Source organism: Benincasa hispida, chromosome 4, assembly GCF_027475165.1.
Source record: "Benincasa hispida cultivar pf3 chromosome 4, pf3_genome.v1.1, whole genome shotgun sequence".
Classification (NCBI taxonomy): Eukaryota; Viridiplantae; Streptophyta; class Magnoliopsida; order Cucurbitales; family Cucurbitaceae; genus Benincasa; species Benincasa hispida.
Genome location: NC_143481.1, coordinates 19,117,893 through 19,138,588, shown reverse-complemented (window position 1 = coordinate 19,138,588; position 20,696 = coordinate 19,117,893). Strand labels below are relative to the sequence as shown.

At 34.8% G+C, this 20,696-nt stretch overlaps 1 protein-coding gene across 1 annotated transcript; it reads right to left on the bottom strand.

Annotated features, from left to right (window-relative positions):
- Window positions 1-87: 87 nt before the first annotated feature.
- Window positions 88-2,726, bottom strand: LOC120076309 (uncharacterized). Its single transcript, XM_039030073.2, has 5 exons — window positions 2,531-2,726; window positions 1,219-1,548; window positions 1,050-1,132; window positions 858-939; window positions 88-469 (listed from the first exon to the last, which is right to left on the bottom strand). Exons 1-5 carry the CDS (start codon window positions 2,570-2,572, stop codon window positions 416-418), a joined length of 591 nt encoding a protein of 196 aa, XP_038886001.1. The 5' UTR covers window positions 2,573-2,726; the 3' UTR covers window positions 88-415.
- Between the last annotated feature and the right edge of the window lie 17,970 nt (window positions 2,727-20,696).

Here is a 20,696-nt window from a genome sequence, read left to right as displayed (position 1 = left end):
TTTTTTTTTTTGGTGCTACCAGCTAACATTTTGTAATTTTCTTGGGAGGAGAATGTGAAAGACTTGTAATGGAAGAAGGCAATAATGTGAGCAAATTGGCTTAGCTTATTAGAATTTTCACAAATGCATTTAATCAACGCACATATAAGATGGTCTTGCAGCAGTGGTTCTAAGCTTCCATGCAATTTGATGGAACATCTAAATATGAAAAAACGATTTGGCATATGTAATGAGGAATAATGCGGTTGCATCAACAAAACTAGCTTCCAAATGGATTTTGAATAAAAGACCAAAACCAGCCGAAAATTATTATAACTCAATTGTTTGAAAGAGAACATTCGCCAGAGTTTATTTGCCTTGGTACGGCAGCATGAGGGAAACTGCTGCTGAATTTTCGAATAGGCAACTCCTACTCCTACAGCGGACCTGGGAAGGTTCCATTCTCCCTCTGCTCGTTCCACTTCTCTACCTGCAGCAATTATCATAATATGCGGCGTTACTATGGAACTATCATGAGGAGATTTTAATCACCTTTTGACATAACACTTCATTATTCAATAATATGACAGACGAGAGAAACTGATGCATGATCCATCGATTATAAGTACACATTATTGGCAAAATAGCATCAGATAAATACATGAACACGGAACTCATTATGGTTGTGAAGTGGCAAACAATTGGACTAAGTGTATTAGATCATGGAGCCGTACTTCTCAGTTAAATTAATGACCCAAAGTAATACTCGACGAAATAAAACAAAATCCTAGGTAGGTTGTACAAATATGTTCTCGAGTGCTCTATAAACAGAAAACAAGCGAACTAAATCTGACAAGGAATTTAGGAAAAGCACATACCCATTCACTCGGGCAAAGAGAACGATAATATTTCGCAAACTTGTCGCACTCCGGGGCACCTTCCCCTTTCGCTTGTATGCATCTGTAGGCATCACAAAGATAAGTACATACTTTTAGAAAAGTTCGTCCAAATTATAAAAGAACCAATAGATAAAGAAAATAATATGTAGAAAAAAACATATAAATAGTTACCTATGGTACTCAATATACCGGGTGAAGCAATGCCTAGTTTGATTTGTAGTAGGGAAACGGAAATCTGCTGGGGCTGTTTCGAGCTGCATATGAGAGCAACAAAACAATGAACAAACAATATATGCAAAAGTAAACAACAGCATTGTTGATAGTTCATCAAGGAAGCAACCTTAATCTCAGGTCGCTCATCGGTGCTTTCTTGATCACCAGAATTTTCCTCTCCTCCAGCTCCGCTGCTTTCTTCATCGGCAGCTCCACTGTCATTTTCAGCAGCAGGACTGGTTTCAGAATCCTCTACAGCAGCAGCTGCTGGAGCATCTCCATTGTTTTCTTCAGCAGGAGAATCGTCACTGCCTTGATTAGCCTCAGCTTCAACAGGTGGTTCATCATTCTTCACAACAACTTCAGCATGAGCTGCATTTTCAGAGTTCTCCACCTCTTTCACTTCAGAGGGATTTGGTATATCCACCTTCTCCTCTTTTTCTTTCAAGGAGTATTGCTAAAAGCCAAATTAACAGAAACTTATTCTCAATTCTCAGATCGGAAAATTAGCAGGTCAAGTTTGTAAAAGCAAATGGGACAGGCTCTATGAAAATGTCCCTAGTTGAGAGCAATAATAACCGAAGACGTGCATCTCACAATGCTCTTAAGGTAAAATTATTTTCACTCTCTAAAATCACAGTACAAAAGAGAAATCATAAGATAGCAGAGATCCAAGGATTCATATAACAATCCAATTAGACATGAACTGACACGGTTCATTACTGGGTGTCGGGGGAGTATTGAAGTATGATTCATAAGGTTAAACTTTTGACTCAAACCACTGCAATGTTATTTCCACCAATCGGACATTTTATAAATTTTCAAGGCCACATGTGAGAATGAGTGTTGAAGTATTGACATAATTTAATTAAATTTACTATGACAGATTAGCTTTAAGCTTTTAGGTCAATCAGTTATTTGGCACTGAGAGTTCTATTAAAGAAGCAAATTTGACTTAACTATATTGATCTTCTTTCAACCCTCATTAACCATATTGATCATTTTTTTAAAAATAAAAAAATGATATAAAGAGAGCAAAATAAACCACCAGGATGAAAGGAGGCATTCTCCAACCATTTATTGGATTCGAAACCGGGGAATCCAGTCATATGCTAATGGAACTCACAGCTATTTCTATTTCAATGGAATGGGGGGGGGGGGGGGGGGGGGGGTGTCTAATCCAGGGAATTAACCACAGTTCTACAAATTTTCTCCTCAACAATAAATGAAGGATGAATATAGTAGTAAAAACCCCACATGTCTTCATAATTGAAGAATTGCTACCATATAACAACCGATCTATCAAAATCAATAGTGAATCGAGCAATTAAATTACATTACCCAGGAAAAAATTACAAAAAATAAGGAAGGAGTTAGCTAAAACAAAGATTTAGGTATAGCGAATAAATTTGAGACAGTGAAAGATGGAAAAAGAATACCTCGGCTAAGGAAGGGGTTTTTTCGCTCTGGGCTTCCGCCATGGATGAAAGAAGAAGAAGCGATCCGGTTGAGTTGCAGGTACAAGCCCAAGGCTTCGATATCAGAGGTGGGCGGCAGGGCAAAGCAAAGCAGAGAGGAACAAACACTAACCCGATGGTTAGGTTAAGATTTGACCACACACTGGTTCCGATGATTCCAGCGGAAGTGAAAGAGCGAATGTGGATCTCCAATTAGATTTTGCCACGTCACTCCGTTTAGGGAATGGGCTTTGATGGGCCGACTGGAATGAGGAATGGGCCGCATATTTAGCAAGCCCAACAAGTAGAATTATTTATTTTAAAAAAGAAATAAGAAGTAATGACAAGCGGAAGTTATGAGTCTTATGACTTATGATAAGTTACAAAATGCGTCCGTTAATATTTTTTTAATCTCTAACTTTAAAAAAAAAAAAACATTTTACGAAGTTTGAAAAATACTTTTAAATGGCATGTGGTTTAAACTAACCGTTCTTCTTTTAGATAGGGAATGACGTATTTTTTTAAAACTTTATGAACCACATAGATATCAACCTTATATTTAAAAACATGATAAAGAATTCTTAGATAATCAGTATGACTAAAATTTAGACTAAGCTGAGTTATGGATTTATTTGAATTGAATAAATTTTGAATAAATACAACTCTTCAAATTAGTTTAGTTCATGACTTGTCACATCTAGTAGCTCTTCTAGGTTTTTAACTTTGCAATAATTTTAAGAAAAATAATTCATACGATTTTTTGCAATTTTTTTGAGAAAAAAATGATATATAATAATTGAATTTAAAAAACAGAAAATTGCTTGTAGCTGATTTTGGTGTAATTAGAAAAATATGGGCATTGTGAAAGTTCTAGAGTAATTTTTCTTCTTCTTTTGTTGTTTCTTTTTATTTTTATCACACATAAATATACAGAAGATTTAGATTTTACAAGTACGCAAATTCCCATCATACATTACTAACAATAACTTACATAGGACAGCAAATAGACTTACAAGAATCACAACATAAATCAAAATATTGACAAAAATAGAATACTTTTATAAACAATTCATTTAAAATCATACTTAGAAAAAAGGATAATTTTATGGAAATGAATGAGAGACATATTGGTAATAAAAATCAAGATATAGGATTTGAATATTGATGAATCCAAATGAGGCAACGAAGGGATCTTCCAGAAAGTTTTTATTTTTATTTTTTATAATTTTATAATTTTTATTATCTTTTTCTAACAATATTTTCAAATTAAAGAAAAATGAGTCTCATTTGATGATTATTTGGTTCTTTTTTTATTTTTAATTTTTGAAATTTAAACCTGTAAATACTACTTTCATTTATTGGTTTTATGTTTTATTGTCTATGTTTTTAAGAATGTTTGCAAAATCTAAATCTAAATCTATATACTTATTTTTATTTTTAAAATTGGGTTAAAAATTCAAACATTTACTTAGAAAAGATGAAAACCATGATTGAGAAATGGTTAGAAAAGAAACTCAATAACCCAGTAGTTATTAAATAATATTGCCTTAATTGTTAATTTTTTTTTTTTTGAAAATTCAGATGTTAAAAAAAAACTATAATAAAAAAATTGAACAGAAACAAATATATAGATTTTAAAAATAAAAAATAAAAAATAAAATTGTTATCAAACGGAAACATATTGTGGTGTTTGGCATATGAAAAAACGATTTGGCATAAGTAATCACGATAAGTTGCCGTCTTCTAAACGATCGAGCATTCTTCTATACGATAGACTCTTCTCATCTCACACTTGCTCAATCGTCTACACGATTTTTATTCCTCTGGTCTCTTCCTCTAACCAAGACCACACAAAGCCCACACTTCTAGATTCTCACACCGAGAATACCAAGGTAGAAATTGTGGTGGTGTCCTCACTCAACTCGACTGAGTTCGAGGTTTTGAAGGTCGTTCATTATGTGTTCGGGTTGTTTCTGTGGTGGTTGCTCTTGATCGTGCTGTGTTGTGGTCGTTGTGTTCGAGCGTTTGTGTACTATTGTCTTGGACACTGATTGAGCATTCATGATCGAGGGAGTTTGAAGAATGAGTCTTCAAAGGTATGTATAATATCTCCCTTGATTATCTTATAAGCATGCTGTAATTTCGTATTGTGCATGACCTGTAAGTTTCCGTTTCTTGACTGTAATTGTTAATGTTCAATTTCGAATGGAATTTGGAACGATCATTCCGTTGCTCATGGAAATCCTCATGTCTGATTTCCTTCAGTTAGTATCAGAGCTAGGTTGGTTGCTCGATCACTCTATCGCGTAGTGCTGGTTTCTTTATCACGTGGACGCCGGAGGTAAACGATCGAGTGAGAGCAGTTGATGCTCATTGTTTAATAAAAGACGCATGCACTAAACGATCGTGTAATTAGCATGCCTCATTGCATAGTTACTGACTACACGATCACACGGTATTCGATACTTAGGTGCTTGCTCAGCGATCCTTTAGACGATTGTGCTTCACCGCATCGTTGTCATTTAGACAATCGTTTAAGGTTTGCGTTATATGTTGCGCGCTGCAAGATCGCGTACCTTATGCTTCATCGCATAGTAAAAGGTACACGATCGTTGCTAAACAATCGTTTAGTTTCGGAAGCATTGGTAAACAATTGAGTAAAGCGTTTACTTTTTCGTGTAGGCGATCACTCGATTTTGGTACACGATCAGTGGAGACGCAGACTTCAACCAGACGGTTCAAGAACCGGTTTTTTTTTTTTTTTTTTTTTTTTTTTTTTTTTGTAATAGTTAGCCTTTAGTTTCGTGGATTTTGAGGCTAATTATCCCGGTTCATCAATTTTTGTTGAATATACATGAGATGTATGCAGTTTATATCGCATGGTGTATGACATATTGATTTGAAACCCACCTTGGGTTTTGCAATTATTCATGGATCATGTATTATAAGTTTTATAATATGGCATGATGAAATTACAAGAGAGCATGTGCATGCATCATGAAATATAAGAGCTATATTTATGCATGCAATAAGCATATTCATGCATCATCTTTATATTATAATCGTTATAGTATAAGGGTGAATGGAAGCATGTTTTGCTTGGTTCGTTGCTTATTTGTATAAGAGTTATATAAAAGTAGCAATGAATGAATAAAGCATGGAGCATGACATTTAGGCTGTTTGTAAGTATTATGAATGCCTTGTATGTGTTTGCTTTGTGTTGTAAATGGTTTTGGTTGTTTCTGTTATAAGCTTTATAATAGAAATTAAAACTAAAATCGATGAATCAGAGTTGCATGTGGACTTAGGTGAACTTATGTTTTAAAATTGGATTGAGATAGACCTAAGTTCAAGATCCAATTGGGATTAGCAACCTGGTTTAATCTTTTTAAGTCGATTTAATACGATTAAATTGATTGGCATAAAAGATTAAAATTGTATTAAATCTATATAGTAGGGGCCTTTTGTCTAAGGCAGATTCTGTCTAGGCTGGGGTACTTAAGCTGACGAAAACGAAACCCCCCCCACCTGGGAACCTACCTAGAAAGATGAATTAGATAGATTTTCTACAAGCATGCGACAGTTAGTCAAAGACTCTGTTAAAAAGTTTAATGGATGATGATAAAAAGTTGTTCAACTTTCCAAGGTAAAAGTTACTCTTAGGCAAACCTAAAAAGTCAGTTAAAATTCTTAGCCGTGTTTTTTCTAAGTAAACTAAATCCTAAATTATAAAATACTCAGTGGGAGGAAGAGATATATGAGATATGTCAATGATTCCACTCATGTTTCTCCCTGATTGTTCACGCCGTGAGATTCATGCTTGACCTCGTGGTGCCTTAGAAGCATCCCCCTTAGGATGGTGTTTGCATGAGTCAATATCAAGGTGGACGGAGAGAGTATTTATAGTAAGTGGGTGAAGGGTACGTGTCAACACGTCCTATGATCTTCTTCATTGGTTCGCATCGTGAGATCATTCTTGCACTCCCTCGTGGTGCCTTGGGAGCGTCCCCCTTTGGATGAGTTTTGTGCAGTTGGTCAATATCAAGGTGAACTCCAGAAATGGATAGGGTCACTTCAGTTTTTTCCCTAATCGGATTTCTTTCCCTTTGGATTGGCTGCTTGGGGAGAAACTTTTGAGCCTAAAATGGCGGAACACACTTACGGGAAATTGTTAAGTAAGTTAATGATTTCCTGACCAAATTAATGATGGCTAGTCGTTATAGAAGCAAGAGTTGTTTTGGTATTAATGACTGGTTGAGAATGTCTTAATTCAGAGGAGGGATAAATGGACCACCCTTCGGCGGCTTTTGTCCTAAACCTTTGAAGCGTCATTGCGAAACTAGATGTCACACGGGGTTCATGTTAGTTTTGCTAAACCGTATTGGATGTTGTTTTTTTTTTTCAACAAGTATTTGCTTAAAACCTAACGTAGGTCAATGTGTTTTTGTTTTCAGCAACATGTTTGTTTTTTCGTTAATTGCCTGTAGTTTGATCGATTTGATATAGTGGAAAGGGTCTTGTAAAACGTATTTCATGGTAAACGACCTCGAGTTTTTTATGGTTGAGGAGTGTTGATAACTTGTAGAAATACAAGTTATTTATGCCACCTTAGCTAGATATTGCGGCCAAAAGTTAGTAATTATGCGCCAATTGTATGCAAATTAGCCTAGTATGACAATAATTATAAATGTTTGCGATTATACCCACTAACGCGAAAAAGATGGAAGACAAACTAAACTTTACTCTGTTTTGCAGGAGACCAAGTCACCGCTTGCGCTCAAGGCTCATGAGAAACTAACCAACACATCTATGTCACAATTGCGCCTGTTGATCAACCATGAAGAGACGATTACCAAAGTGACGGAGCAAGGCGACAGTTGGTCCAGAGCTATGCTTCAATCGCATGTGGTAATAAAAACAAACACCGCATGCGAACCTATGATCGAAATATGCAACTAAGCAACGTGAGAGCGAAGGATTGAGACACGTGTACAACTAACGGTTTTGCAGAATTGATGGTCTAATTGCATAACAGAAGGAATAATATCCCTTCATCTGCGAAATTATCATAACCATTAAGTGGGGACCACAAGGCCGGAGTCAAGTAACTACTCCTATAAATACCCCATTGATTTCAGAGAAAAGTATGCTACTGGATACGAGGCTAAGTGCTATAAGATTTTAGAGAGAAAAGGCCGATCTGAGTGCTAAAGAGAAGAAATCCGGGAAAAGAATGAGATAAGGCTGAAAGGTGAATCTTAGATCTGACCTGCCATACACCCGATCGAAGCTTTGTGCAGAGATCCCTGCTACCGGTGGAGCAAGCCTGAGAGGGAAGCCCTTCCTGCCATCGAAACCATCCGATCCGGCAAGCAGATCTCCATCGAATTTGTGCCAAGATGTTGGCACTATTTGTATCTGTTCTATCTCTCTTTTATTGTATTCCATATTTTCTTTACCTCTTCATTCACAAATCATGTATCAAACGCTTAGTAGAAATATTAAATGTTTCGATAGATTCCATCTACCATTTTTTGTCTATTTCCATTCACCCGTTAGTCACTTTCTTCATGATGTTTTCTTAATCTCCTGATGAGCAATATGAATCACCAAGAACTTAATCTGTATTAAAGTTATAAAATACGTTTAACTAAAGCATGCTAGACGACATCTTCACCTGTGAGAGCAGAAGTGAAGATGTCATTCTGATCTATCGAGAGAGGGTCAGAAGAGTGCATTAACTAAAGCGAGTAGTACTTCTAGACATGGAAGCAACCTTGCGTTCATTACGTTAGACTCTGTTTCACCACAGACATGTGGGGAACATGGCCGATCAGTGAGAGGTATATGCCAAGAGAAGAGCAGAACAATATTTTTACCTTCAATCTAATTAAGAACTTGCGTTGTTTAGAATACTTATCTTTCTCTTTCTATTCTGTTTATAAGACTTGTCGCCATATCCCACATCTTTGCACAACCTTCACAGCCAGCCTTAATCTTAGCATCTTGTACATGAAGTCTGTATCTTGTAACATCTAGCTTAGGTTTATTGTATTTTTATGTTTTATCGCATCTTTACTGCTTTCCTTTATTTTACCGCAATTTACATACCTATACAAACCCCTTTATAAAGAATTGAAAACCTGGTCGCATATACCATGAACATACCGCAATAATCGAAAATCAGTTCCCCGTGTTCGACCTCAGATCATACCGAGAAACTTGTGATGAAATTACACTTGGCTCCATCGTAAGGAAACTTGTGACAACGAGAGCATACTACATGAATATTCCTAACTGACGCATAAATAGAAGTAGTATCACATCATTTTGAGCATTTAATATCATACATACCTTCTGAGTCAACAAATTTCAAAAGTTTATGGTGTTGTTGCTGGGAATCTTGGTTAACGATTAATGTTGAATATTTTCATGATATATGCAGGACAGATCTCTTTGTACTGACTGTTCAACGTGAAGAGCAGTCTGACGGCTTACGAGTGCTAGATTAATCTGGTAATTCTAAGTGGACCTAGAGATCAAGTGTATTCTTCGCAAGAGTTCATCAGGGCTGAATTTATTGGTGAAAAAGGATGGCTGAAGAGAATATGGCACCTGCTGGAAACTTAAGGGGAGATTTGGCAGTGCAAGATCCTGTTCTTCTTGTCACTAATCAGAACATCCCTATGAGGGAATATGCAGCGCCAGATTTTTACAATTTTTCACCAGGGATTTCAAGACCTGTAGTTGAGGGGAATGCAAGCTTCGAAATGAAACTTATCATACTGCAAATGATTCAGAATGTGGGACAATTTGGAGGATTACCAGGAGAAGACCCACACACACATTTAACTAACTTCGCAGACATGTGTAGCCCATTCTCCCTGCCTAATGTAACTCAAGGAAGTCTTAAACTGTATCTATTCCCGTACACGTTGCGGGATGAAGCAAAGAGGTAGGCTCAAGTATTAGAGCTAGGCGAAATTCATGGATGAGACTAGTTGGTTGATAGGTTCATGAATAGGTTATTTCCTCCATCCGTCAACGCACAAAGGCGGAGGGAGATTTTGAATTTTGAACAAAAGAACTATGAAACCTTGAGCACCGCTGGGTGCAATTCCGGCAGTTAGTAAAGAACTGTTCGCATATAGGGATTCCTGATAGTATTTTGATGGAAACCTTTTACAATGGCCTGGACCAGTCAACGCAAGCAGTTGCCGACTCCTCTGCAGAAGGAGGATTAATGAATAAGACATATACGAAAGCAAAGAATATATTGGATCGCATATCGCGACACTCTGACGAATGGGTTGATACTGGGCTTGAGGTAAGAGGTCTGGAGCCAAAACAAGTAGAAAGAGCCGATGTACCGATAGACACAATGAGTGCATTGGTCGAACAAATGACCATGATGACCTCACTCCTCCAGACGGTAGCTAATCAGCAGAGAATTCTCTCCCAGGGCACAACGCAAATTAAGACGGTGAGTCACACAACCGCAATGGATTGCATGCAATGGGGAGAAGAACATCCGAGAAATGTCTGCCCATGGACTCAACAACCCGTATATGCTGTTTATAATGAACCATGGGGCAACGACCACAACCATGGTTGGGGGGATCACCTAATTCTCGGATTGGATGAGACTCTCGCTCATGAAGGCCATAGTTTCTATCAATTCAGTTATTAAGAGGATCAAGGCAACCCTCCGGTCTTCACTACCCCGGACTGTAGCCCAAGTGATTCTCAAGGTACACAACCATGCGACCAACTGTTTGCATATGATACCTCTTGCAATACCTCATCTCTAGAGACGTCATTGAAGCACTACATTAAAAAGAGCGAGGCGATGAGACAGTCGCAAGCTGACTCTCTTAAAGAATTAGAAGACCAAATAGATCAACTTGCAAGAGAATTAAAGAAGAAAACGTCTGGTACACCACAAGGAAGTTCAGGAATGCTAGGGCCAAAAGGTAAAGAACAATGTCATGCCGTGACATTATGGAGCGGCAGAACAACAGCCCCCATTGCGCCGAAGGTACCAGATGCGGTAACAATACCGGTAGATTTAATTATTGATGAGGACCAAGCACAAAATAACGAAAGCAACCCTAATTTAGAAGCAAGATTATTTACAAAAGATGAAGCCTCTTAAGACTTGAACTCTCAATCAACGCAATTAAGAACTTGCGTTGTTTAGAATACTTATCTTTCTCTTTCTATTCTGTTTATAAGACTTGTCGCCATATCCCATATCTTTGCACAACCTTCACAGTCAGCCTTAATCTTAGCATCTTGTACATGAAGTCTGTATCTTGTAACATCAAGCTTAGGTTTATTGTATTTTTATGTTTTATCGCATCTTTACTGCTTTCCTTTATTTTACCGCAATTTACATACCTATACAAACCCCTTTATAAAGAATTGAAAACCTGGTCGCATATACCATGAACATACCGCAATAATCGAAAATCAGTTCCCCGTGTTCGACCTCAGATCATACCAAGAAACTTGCGATGAAATTACACTTGGCTCCATCGTAAGGAAACTTGTGACAACGCAGAGCATACTACATGAATATTCCTAATTGACGCATAAATAGAAGTAGTATCGCATCATTTTGAGCATTTAATATCATACATACCTTCTGAGTCAACAAATTTCAACAAGTGTTCTCAAGTCCCGACCCTTGATGCATCACGAAGTGTTCATAATGCATATGAGTTGTGGATGAAGGCTAATTCATTGGCTCGACTTCACATATTGGTTAGCATACCTAACGCTTTATCCAAAAGGGTTGAGAACGTGGTCATTACATGCGAGATCATGGACTCATTGCAAGATTTGTTTGAATGTCAGTTCTTACTTTTTGAGCACAAAGGGATGGATGATAATACCAGTAGTGTCAGTTCCCAAGTTAAACTCCAGGAAGAGAAAGCAAGTGTTACTGACTCTGTTAAAGTTCATAGAAGATAAGTATTCTCTGAAATGGAACTTGGAGCTTATTTAGCTTCTGATACTGATCCCACTACTCTCCAAAAGAGTAGGATGTCTAAAGACAATAAATATGATTTATTGGTCTTGGAGACGTGTTTGGTAGAGAATGATGATTCTGCTTGGATCCTTGATTCGGGTGCTACTAATCACGTCAGTTCCTCTTATCAAGGATTTTTTTTAGTTGTTGTTGTAGGCAGGCTGAAGTTATTTTTGGACAAGAAACGTTATCTGTTACTGGATAATGTTTTTATAGTTCCTTATATTAAGAGGAATTTAATCTCGGTTTCTTATCTCATTAAACAAGGTTATACCTTCTTCTTTTCTGAGAGTAAAGTGTTTATTTTCAAGAATGGAATGGAGCTTGGTTTTGGTTCAATGGAAAGTAATTATATGTACTAAGGTTGTTAGTCATAAAAGCTTTGTTTAATAATGAAATGTTCAGTATAGCAACGACAACTAAAAGACCAAATGCTTCTTCTAAAGAAAACGTCCATCTTTGGCATCTAAGGTTAGGTCATATCAACCTCAATAGGATTGAGTAGATTGTGAAATGTGGACTTCTAAAAAGTTTAGAAGAAAACTCATTGCCGGTATGTGAATCATGCCTTGAAGGCAATATGACCAAACAACCTTTTACTGGAAAAGGTTACAGAGCCAAGGAAGCCTTGGAGCTTGTATATTCTAACTTCTGTGGTCTAATAAATGTTAGGGCTCGTGATGGGTATGAATATTTCATCTCTTTCATAGATGATTATTCAAGGTACCGGTATCTCCACCTAATGCAACGTAAGTCTGAAGCCCTTGACAAGTTCAAGGAGTATAAGGCTGAAGTTAAAAACTTATTAGATAAGAAGATAAAAACACTATGATTTGATCGTGGTGGAGAGTATATAGACCTCCAATTCCAGAACTATATGATAGAACATGGAATTACATCCCAACTCTCGGAGCCAGCTACAATTTAGCAGAACGGTATATCAGAAATGAGAACAGAACCTTGTAGGACATGGTTTGGTCTATGATGAGTTATGCTTATCTTCCAGACTCATTTTGGGGTTTTGCAGTGGAGATTGCATGTTATATTCTGAACAACGTTCCCTCAAAAATGTTTCTTAAACACCTTTTGAGTTGTGGAGAGGCCGTAAAGGTAGTTTACGCCATTTCAGGATTTGGGGGTGTCCAGCCCATGTCTTGTGACTAACCCGAAGAAGTTGGAACCGCGTTCGAAAGTTTGCTTCTTTGTAGGCTACCCCAAGGAAACGAGGGGTGAAAACTTCTATGATCCGAGTGAGAACAAAGTGTTTATTTCTACAAATGCTATCTTCTTGGAAGAAAACCACATCCGGGATCATAAACCACGATACAAGCTTGTTTTACGTGAGATTTCTAGTGAGACTAAGACTACTGAGGGTTCAACAAGAGTTGTTGAGGCCGGAACATCTAGTCAGCCAGATCAAGAGTTGAGACTGCCTCGACGTAGTGGGAGAGTTGACCCATCGGAACGCTACATGAGTTTGAGTGAATCCCAGAACGTCATTTCTAATGATGAGGTCGAGGATCCATTGTCTTTTAAGTAAGCAATGGAGGATGTTGACAAGGATGAGTGGATTAAAGCCATGAACTAGGAAATGAAGTCTATGTAATTCAATAACGTCTAAGAGCTTATGGATGAGCCTGATGAGGTAAAACCTATAGGGTGTAAGTGGATCTACAAGCGAAAACATGGTATAGATGGAAAGGTGCAAACCTTTAAGGCTACACTCGTGGCAAAGGGTTATACCCAGGTCGAGGGAGTGGACTATGAGGAAACTTTCTCACCTGTTGTCATGCTAAAGTCTATTAGGATACTTCTGTCCATAGTCACATTTTATGATTACGAGATATGAAAAATGGACGTCAAGACTACCTTTTTTAATAGTAATCTTGAGAAGACCATCTATATGGTCAACCAAAGGGGTTCGAAGTTCCATATCAAGAGCAAAGAGTTTGCAAGCTTAATAGGTCCATTTATGGGCTAAAACGAGCATCTAGATCATGGAACATTAGATTTGACAGTGCGATCAAATCGTTTGACTTTGATCAGAACATTGATGAGCTTTGTGTTTACAAGAAGATCATCAACAGGTTATTGGTATTGTATATGGATGATATCCTACTTATTGGGAATGATGTAGGGTTTCTGACTGACATTAAGAAGTGGCTAGCTGCCCAGTTCCAAATAAAATATTTGGGTGAGGCGCAATATGTTCTAAGGATCTAGATCGTTCGGGATTGTAAGAACAAAAGGTTAGCCTTGTCTCAGGCATCATACATCGATCAAATGTTGATTAGGTATAGGGTGCAGGATTCAAAGAGGGGTTTGTTACCCTTCAGGCATGAAATCATTTTGTCTAAGGATCAGTGTTCTAGGACACCTCAAGAAGTTGAGGAGATGAGACGGATTCCCTATGCTTCAGCTGTTGTAAACTTAATGTATGCAATATTGTGTATGTTGGATCGATATGGCAACCCTAGAGGGGGGGGGGGGGGAAAAGGGTTTAATTAAACTTTTTTTTTTTTTCTAAATTAACCTAATTAAACTAATTAATACACTTTTTATAAATAATAAGAAAAATTCAATTTATGCAACAAATAAGATGACAAAAATGTGATAAGTTAATTCTATCAAATTTTAGCAAATAAATAAGAACAAACTAAAACATACAATAAATTGCTTAAATTAATTACAAAAATAAAAAGAAAAGAGTTAGAGAAGAAGACACCATAATTTTTATAGTGGTTCGGTCAAACTCGACCTACTCCACTCCCCAAGTGCCTCTTGGGAATTTGAATAAAATCATTCCGACTCTTTTCACAGATTAGAGCCCAACTGTTACACCACCGCTCCTTTTACGGGTTCAAGAGTAAACCCGATCCTTTCCACGGTTTAGGATCAAACCGTTACAAATGTTGGAATTTTTGAAGAACACAATACAACTCTCACTAGAGTGGATTTACAAGTTTAAAAACTCAACAAATTTAACCTTACAATACAATAACACTCTCTAAAGAATAAGATAAAAAAAATTGGAAACTTAGAGAGAGCAACAATGGAACTTTTGAGTTTTGGAGGATTATGAAATGTAAAATTTGTTGGTTTTAAAATTTGGAGAGGAAGATGGTTTATATAGAGATGGAAAAATTTTAGAAACCACAATTAATTTGGACCATTGGATTTTGGAAAAGGAAAATCAATGGTGGAGATTTTAAACTAAACTAGTCGTTAGATACAAACAAAATATAATATTAAATTTCTTTTCTTTTGAAATTCCTTTTCTTTTTAAAATTAATCCAAAAAAAAAAAAAATACCATGTGTCAAAAACTAGCGGTTAGACACAAACATAAAATAATATTAAATTCATTTTCCTTTTAATTCCTTTTCTTTTTAAATTCATTCTCTTTAAAGTCAATTCAAAAATAAAAAACATACCATGTGTAAAAAACTAACCGTTAGACACAAACATAAAATAATATTAAATTTATTTTTCTTTTAAATTTCTTTTAAATTTCAATTTTTTTAAATCAATCCAAAAGTCAAAAGTCCATCATATGTTAATCTCTTAATGATCCACCATTCAACCAATATGCTCCACATGTCTACATACAAATGGTCTGGTTATGCCACGTCATCCACTACGATATTTTCTCTATAGACTTGTTTCAGTTATATCGTCTTCGTTTTAGCTTCGATTTGAGTGATTCAAGAGATGTTGGAATCGTTGTTTCGAGCTCTACGCTATGGACATATTAAAACACTAAGATTTTCAGTAATTAAAATTTGAGTTTGTTATCATCAAAACATTTATTAATTAATTAATTAAAATTAATTAATTGAGATTAAGGGCCAAAAAATCAACAATCTCCCCTTTTTGATGATGACAAACCATTAAAAAAAAAGCTTGAAATACATGTAAACCATATGTAGCACATAATAAAATTCAACATATCACCATAAAGATCATTCTTGAAATTCACTCAAAAAAAATAAATTCTACCCCTAATTAATACAATCAAAATCATAATAAATTTATAGCATATTTTTCAACTTCTCCCCCTTTGGAATCATCAAAAAGAATAATTAAGAAAAATTTAGAACTACATAAATGTTTCCCTTAAGAACATGAACTTAAATTTAGCACAACTCCCCCTAAGAATATTAACACATGCTTTTCATATCTCCCTCTATCAAAATGCCTTCTAAAAGATTTAACAAGTAAAATTATAAAATCAAGAGGCATCACAACGAATAATACCGAGCTCAAGTCTATTTTTGCAAAAGTTTTCTTCATTCAAAAGCTTGGTAAAAATATCAGCTAATTGATTATTAGAGCCTACAAATTTAAGAGTAATATTATCATTTTACACATGCTCTTTAATAAAGTGATGCCTAATATCAATATGCTTAGTCCTAGAATGATGTATATGATTTTTACTCAAATTAATAGCACTAGTATTATCACAAAATATAGGCACATTATCAAACTTTAATCCAAAATCACAAAGAGTTTGTTTCATCCAAAGAATTTGAGCACAACAACTAGCAACTGCAATATATTCCGCTTCGGTAGTGGATAAGGCAACCAAATTTTGCTTTTTACTAAACCAAGAAACTAAGAAACTACCAAAAAATTGACAAGTCCCACTAGTACTCTTACGATCAAGTAAACTACCTGCAAAATCTGCATCGGAATATCCTACCAAATTAAATTCAACATTTCTAGGATACCATAAGCCTAAAACAATAGTACCAAGCAAATATTTAAAAATTCTTTTAACGGTATGTAAATGTGATTCCTTAGGACAAGATTGAAATCTAGCACAAAGACATACACTAAACATAATATCGGGTCTACTAGCGATTAAATAAAGTAAAGATCCAATCATACCTCTATAAGTTTTTATATCTACACGCTTACCTTTTTCATCCTTGTCAAGCTTAGTGGATGTGCTCATAGGAGTTTTTGCAATTTTACCTTCATTGAATTTGAACCTTTTGAGCAAATCCCTTGTGTATTTTTCTTGACTTATGAAAATATCATCCTTGAGTTGTTTGATTTGGAGTCCAAGGAAGAAGCTAAGTTCTCCCATCATACTCATCTCAAATTCACTATGCATACACTTAGAAAATTCTTCACACAAAGATGCATTAGTAGAACCAAAAATAATATCATCCTCATATATTTGTACTAAAAGCATATCATTTTTTTTAGGCTTAATAAAAAGAGTAGTATCAATTTTACCCATTTTAAATCCATTCTCAAGCAAAAATTACTAAGTCTATCATACCAAGCTCTTGGAGCTTGTTTTAAGCCATAAAGAGCATTTTTCAACTTATAGACATGATTAGGGAAAATCAAAACTTTCAAACCCCGGAGGTTGTTCTACATGAACTTCCTCCATGATATAACCATTTAAAAATGCACTTTTCACATCCATTTGATACAAAATGAAATTCTTATAAGAAGCAAAAGCAAGCAACATTTTAATAGCTTCTAATCTAGCAATGGGTGCAAAAGTTTCTTCATAATCTATTCCTTCCTCTTGACAATAACCTTGAGCTACAAGTCTAGCTTTATTTTTAATGATATTTCCATTTTCATCCATTTTATTTCTAAAGACCCATTTAGTTCCAATTATAGAAGCATGAGAGGGCCTAGGGACTAACTCCCAAACTTTATTCCTTTCAAATTGATTTAATTCTTCTTGCATAGCTAAAATAAAAATTCATCATTTCCGGCATCTTTAAAATTTTTTGGTTCAATTTGAGAAACAAAGCAAGATTATTAAACATATTAAGAGAGGAACGAGTTTTCACACCTTATTTTTCCAATAACTATAATTAGTACCATTAAAGAAAGGAGACTTTGTAATTGATTGACTATCGGTAAAAGGGATAAAACCTAAAGTTGCCATAACTCAAAAACAATTAAGTTTATCAAGAAATAAATATTTCAAAAAGAGCAACACGCTCTGATACCAATTGTTGGATCGATATGGCAACCATAGAGGGGGTGAATAGGGTTTAATTAAACTTTTTTTTCTAAATTAACCTAATTAAACTAATTAATACACTTTTTATAAATAATAAGAAAATTTTAATTTATGCAACAAATAAGATGACAAAAATGTGATAATTTAATTCTATCAAATTTTAGCAAATAAATAAGAACAAACTAAAACATACAATAAATTGCTTAAATTAATTAAAAAAATAAAAAGGAAAGAGTTAGAGAAGAAGACACCGTAATTTTTATAGTGGTTCGGTCAAACTCGACCTACTCTACTCCCCAAGCGCCTCGTGGGAATTTGAATAAAATCTTTCTTATTCTTTCCACGGATTAAAGCCCAACCTTACACCACCGCTCATTTTACGGGTTCAAGAGCAAACCCAATCCTTTCCACGGTTTAGGATCAAACCGTTACAAATGTTGGAATTTTTTAAGAACATAATACAACTCTCACTAGAGTAGATTTACAAGTTGCACTCAACAGATTTATCCTCACAATACAATAACACTCTCTAAAGAATAAGATAAAAAAAATCGGGAACTTAGAGAGAGCAACAATGGAACTTTTGAGTTTTGGAGGATTATGAAATGTAAAATTTGTTGGTTTAAAATTTGGAGAGGAAGATGGTTTATATAGAGATGGAAAATTTTTTAGAAACTACAATTAATTTGGACCATTGGATTTTGGAAAAGAAAAATAAACGGTGGAGATTTTAAACTAAACTAGTCGTTAGATACAAACAAAATATAATATTAAATTCCTTTCCTTTTGAAATTCATTTTCTTTTTAAAATTAATCCAAAAAATAAAAAAACATACCATGTGTCAAAAACTAGCTGTTAGACACAAACATCAAATAATATTAAATTCATTTTCCTTTTAATTCATTTTCCTTTTAATTTCATCCTCTTTAAAGTCAATCCAAAAATACATAGACTCTGCCTTTATCGAGATTCTCGTAAATCAACATCGGGATCAGTGTTCACTCTGAATGGAGGGGTTGTAGTGTGCCGAAGCATCAAGCAAGGATGCATGTAGACGTAACTAGACCATTTGCATGTAGACATGTGATAGTATATTGGTTGAATGGTGGATCATTAAGAGATTAACATATGATGGACTTTTGATTTTTGGATTGATTTAAAATTAAAAAAAATTGAAATTAAAAAAAAATTTGAAAGGAAAATAAATTTAATATTATTTTATGTTTGTGTCTAACGACTAGTTTTTTTACACATGGTATGTTTTTTATTTTTGGATTGACTTTAAAGAGAATGAATTTTTTAAAAAAAGAATTAAAAGGAAAATGAATTTAATATTATTTTATGTTTGTGTCTAACGGCTAGTTTTTGACACATGGTATGTTTTTTTATTTTTTGGATTAATTTTAAAAAGAAAATGAATTTAAAAAGAAAATGAATTTAATATTATATTTTGTTTGTATCTAACGATTTGTTTAGTTTAAAATCTCCACCATTGATTTTTTTTTCCAAAATCCAATGGTCCAAATTAATTGTGGTTTCTAAAATTTTTTCCATCTCTATATAAACTATCTTCTTCTCCAATTTTTAAAACAAACAAATTTTATATTTCATAATCCTCCAAAACTCAAAGTTTCATTGTTGCTCTCTCTAAGTTCCCAATTTTTTTTTTCTTTTCATCTTATTCTTGAGAGTGTTATTGTATTGTGAGGATAAACTTGTTGAGTGCTTAAACTTGTAAATTCACTCTAGTGAGAGTTGTATTGTGTTCTTCAAAAATTCCAACATTTGTAACGGTTTGATCCTAAACCGTGGAAAAGATTGGGTTTGCTCTTAAACCCGTAAAATGAGCTAAGATTGGGCTCTAATCCGTGGAAAGAGTCAGAAAGATTTTATTCAAATTCCCAAGAGGCGCTTGGGGAGTGAAGTTGGTCGAGTTTGACCGAACCACTATAAAAATTACGGTGTCTTCTTCTCTAACTCTTTCCTTTTTATTTTTGTAATTAATTTAAGCAATTTATTGTATGTTTTAGTTTGTTCTAATTTATTTGTTAAAATTTGATAGAATTAAATTATCACATTTTTGTCATCTTATTTGTTGCATAAATTAAAATTTTCTTATTATTTATAAAAAGTGTATTAATTAGTTTAATTGGGTTAATTTAGAAAAAAAAGTTTAATTAAACCCTATTCACCCCCTCTAGGGTTGCCATATCGATCCAACAATTGGTATCAGAGCGGGCTTTTTTTGAAATATTTATTTCTTGATAAACTTAATTGTTTTTTTAGTTATGGCAACTTTAGGTTTTATCCCTTTTACCGATAGTCAATCTATTACAAAGCCTTCTTTCTTTAATGGTACTAATTATAGTTATTGAAAAAATAGAATGAGATTTTTCTTGCTTTCTATTGATTATGATTTATGGGATATTGTTGAGGAAGGTTTTAAAATTCCAACAAAAGATGTTGATGGTGTTAGCACTATAAAACCTAAGGAAGAATGGTCAATAAATGAAAAGAAAACATGCTCTTTAAATGTCAAAGCTATTAATTGCTTATTTTGTGCTTTGAATGAAGTTGAATATAATAGAGTGTCTATTTGCAAAATCGCTAAAGAGATATGGGATAAATTAGAAATTACTCATGAAGGAACTAGTCAAGTAAAAGAAACAAAGATTGACATGTTAGTTCATCAATATGAAATGTTTAAAATTGATGAAAATGAAGCTATTTCCGATATGTTTATTAGATTTACTAACATTGTCAATGCTTTAGAAGGACTTGGGAAAAAGTACTCAAATCTTGAGAAGATAAAGAAGCTATTGTGGTCTTTGCCTAAACAATGGGAGCCTAAAGTCACCGCCATTCAAGAGGCAAAAGATCTCAAATCTCTCTCCATTGATGAACTCATGGGCTCGTTGTTGACGCATGAGATAAAGATCAAGAAAAACATGGAGGATGAGAAGAAAAAGAAAGAAAAGAGTATAGATTTAAAGACCATCTCTTTAGAAGTTGACTCCCAAGATGAAGATGGCCTTGATGAAGATGATATTGCCTATCTTTCACGTAAGTATAAAAACTTCATCAAGAGAAAGAAGCAATTCAAGAAGCATCTCTCCAAC

Bases quoted from the DNA above. Each gene is read 5' to 3' on its own strand.
- LOC120076309 (XM_039030073.2), bottom strand. From the start codon at position 2,572: ATGGCGGAAGCCCAGAGCGAAAAAACCCCTTCCTTAGCCGAG. The intron at 1,133-1,218 runs GTTGCTTCCTTG...TCTCATATGCAG, and splicing joins ATGAGCGACCTGAGATTAAG to CTCGAAACAGCCCCAGCAGA. The intron at 940-1,049 runs GTAACTATTTAT...TGATGCCTACAG, and splicing joins CGGTATATTGAGTACCATAG to ATGCATACAAGCGAAAGGGG.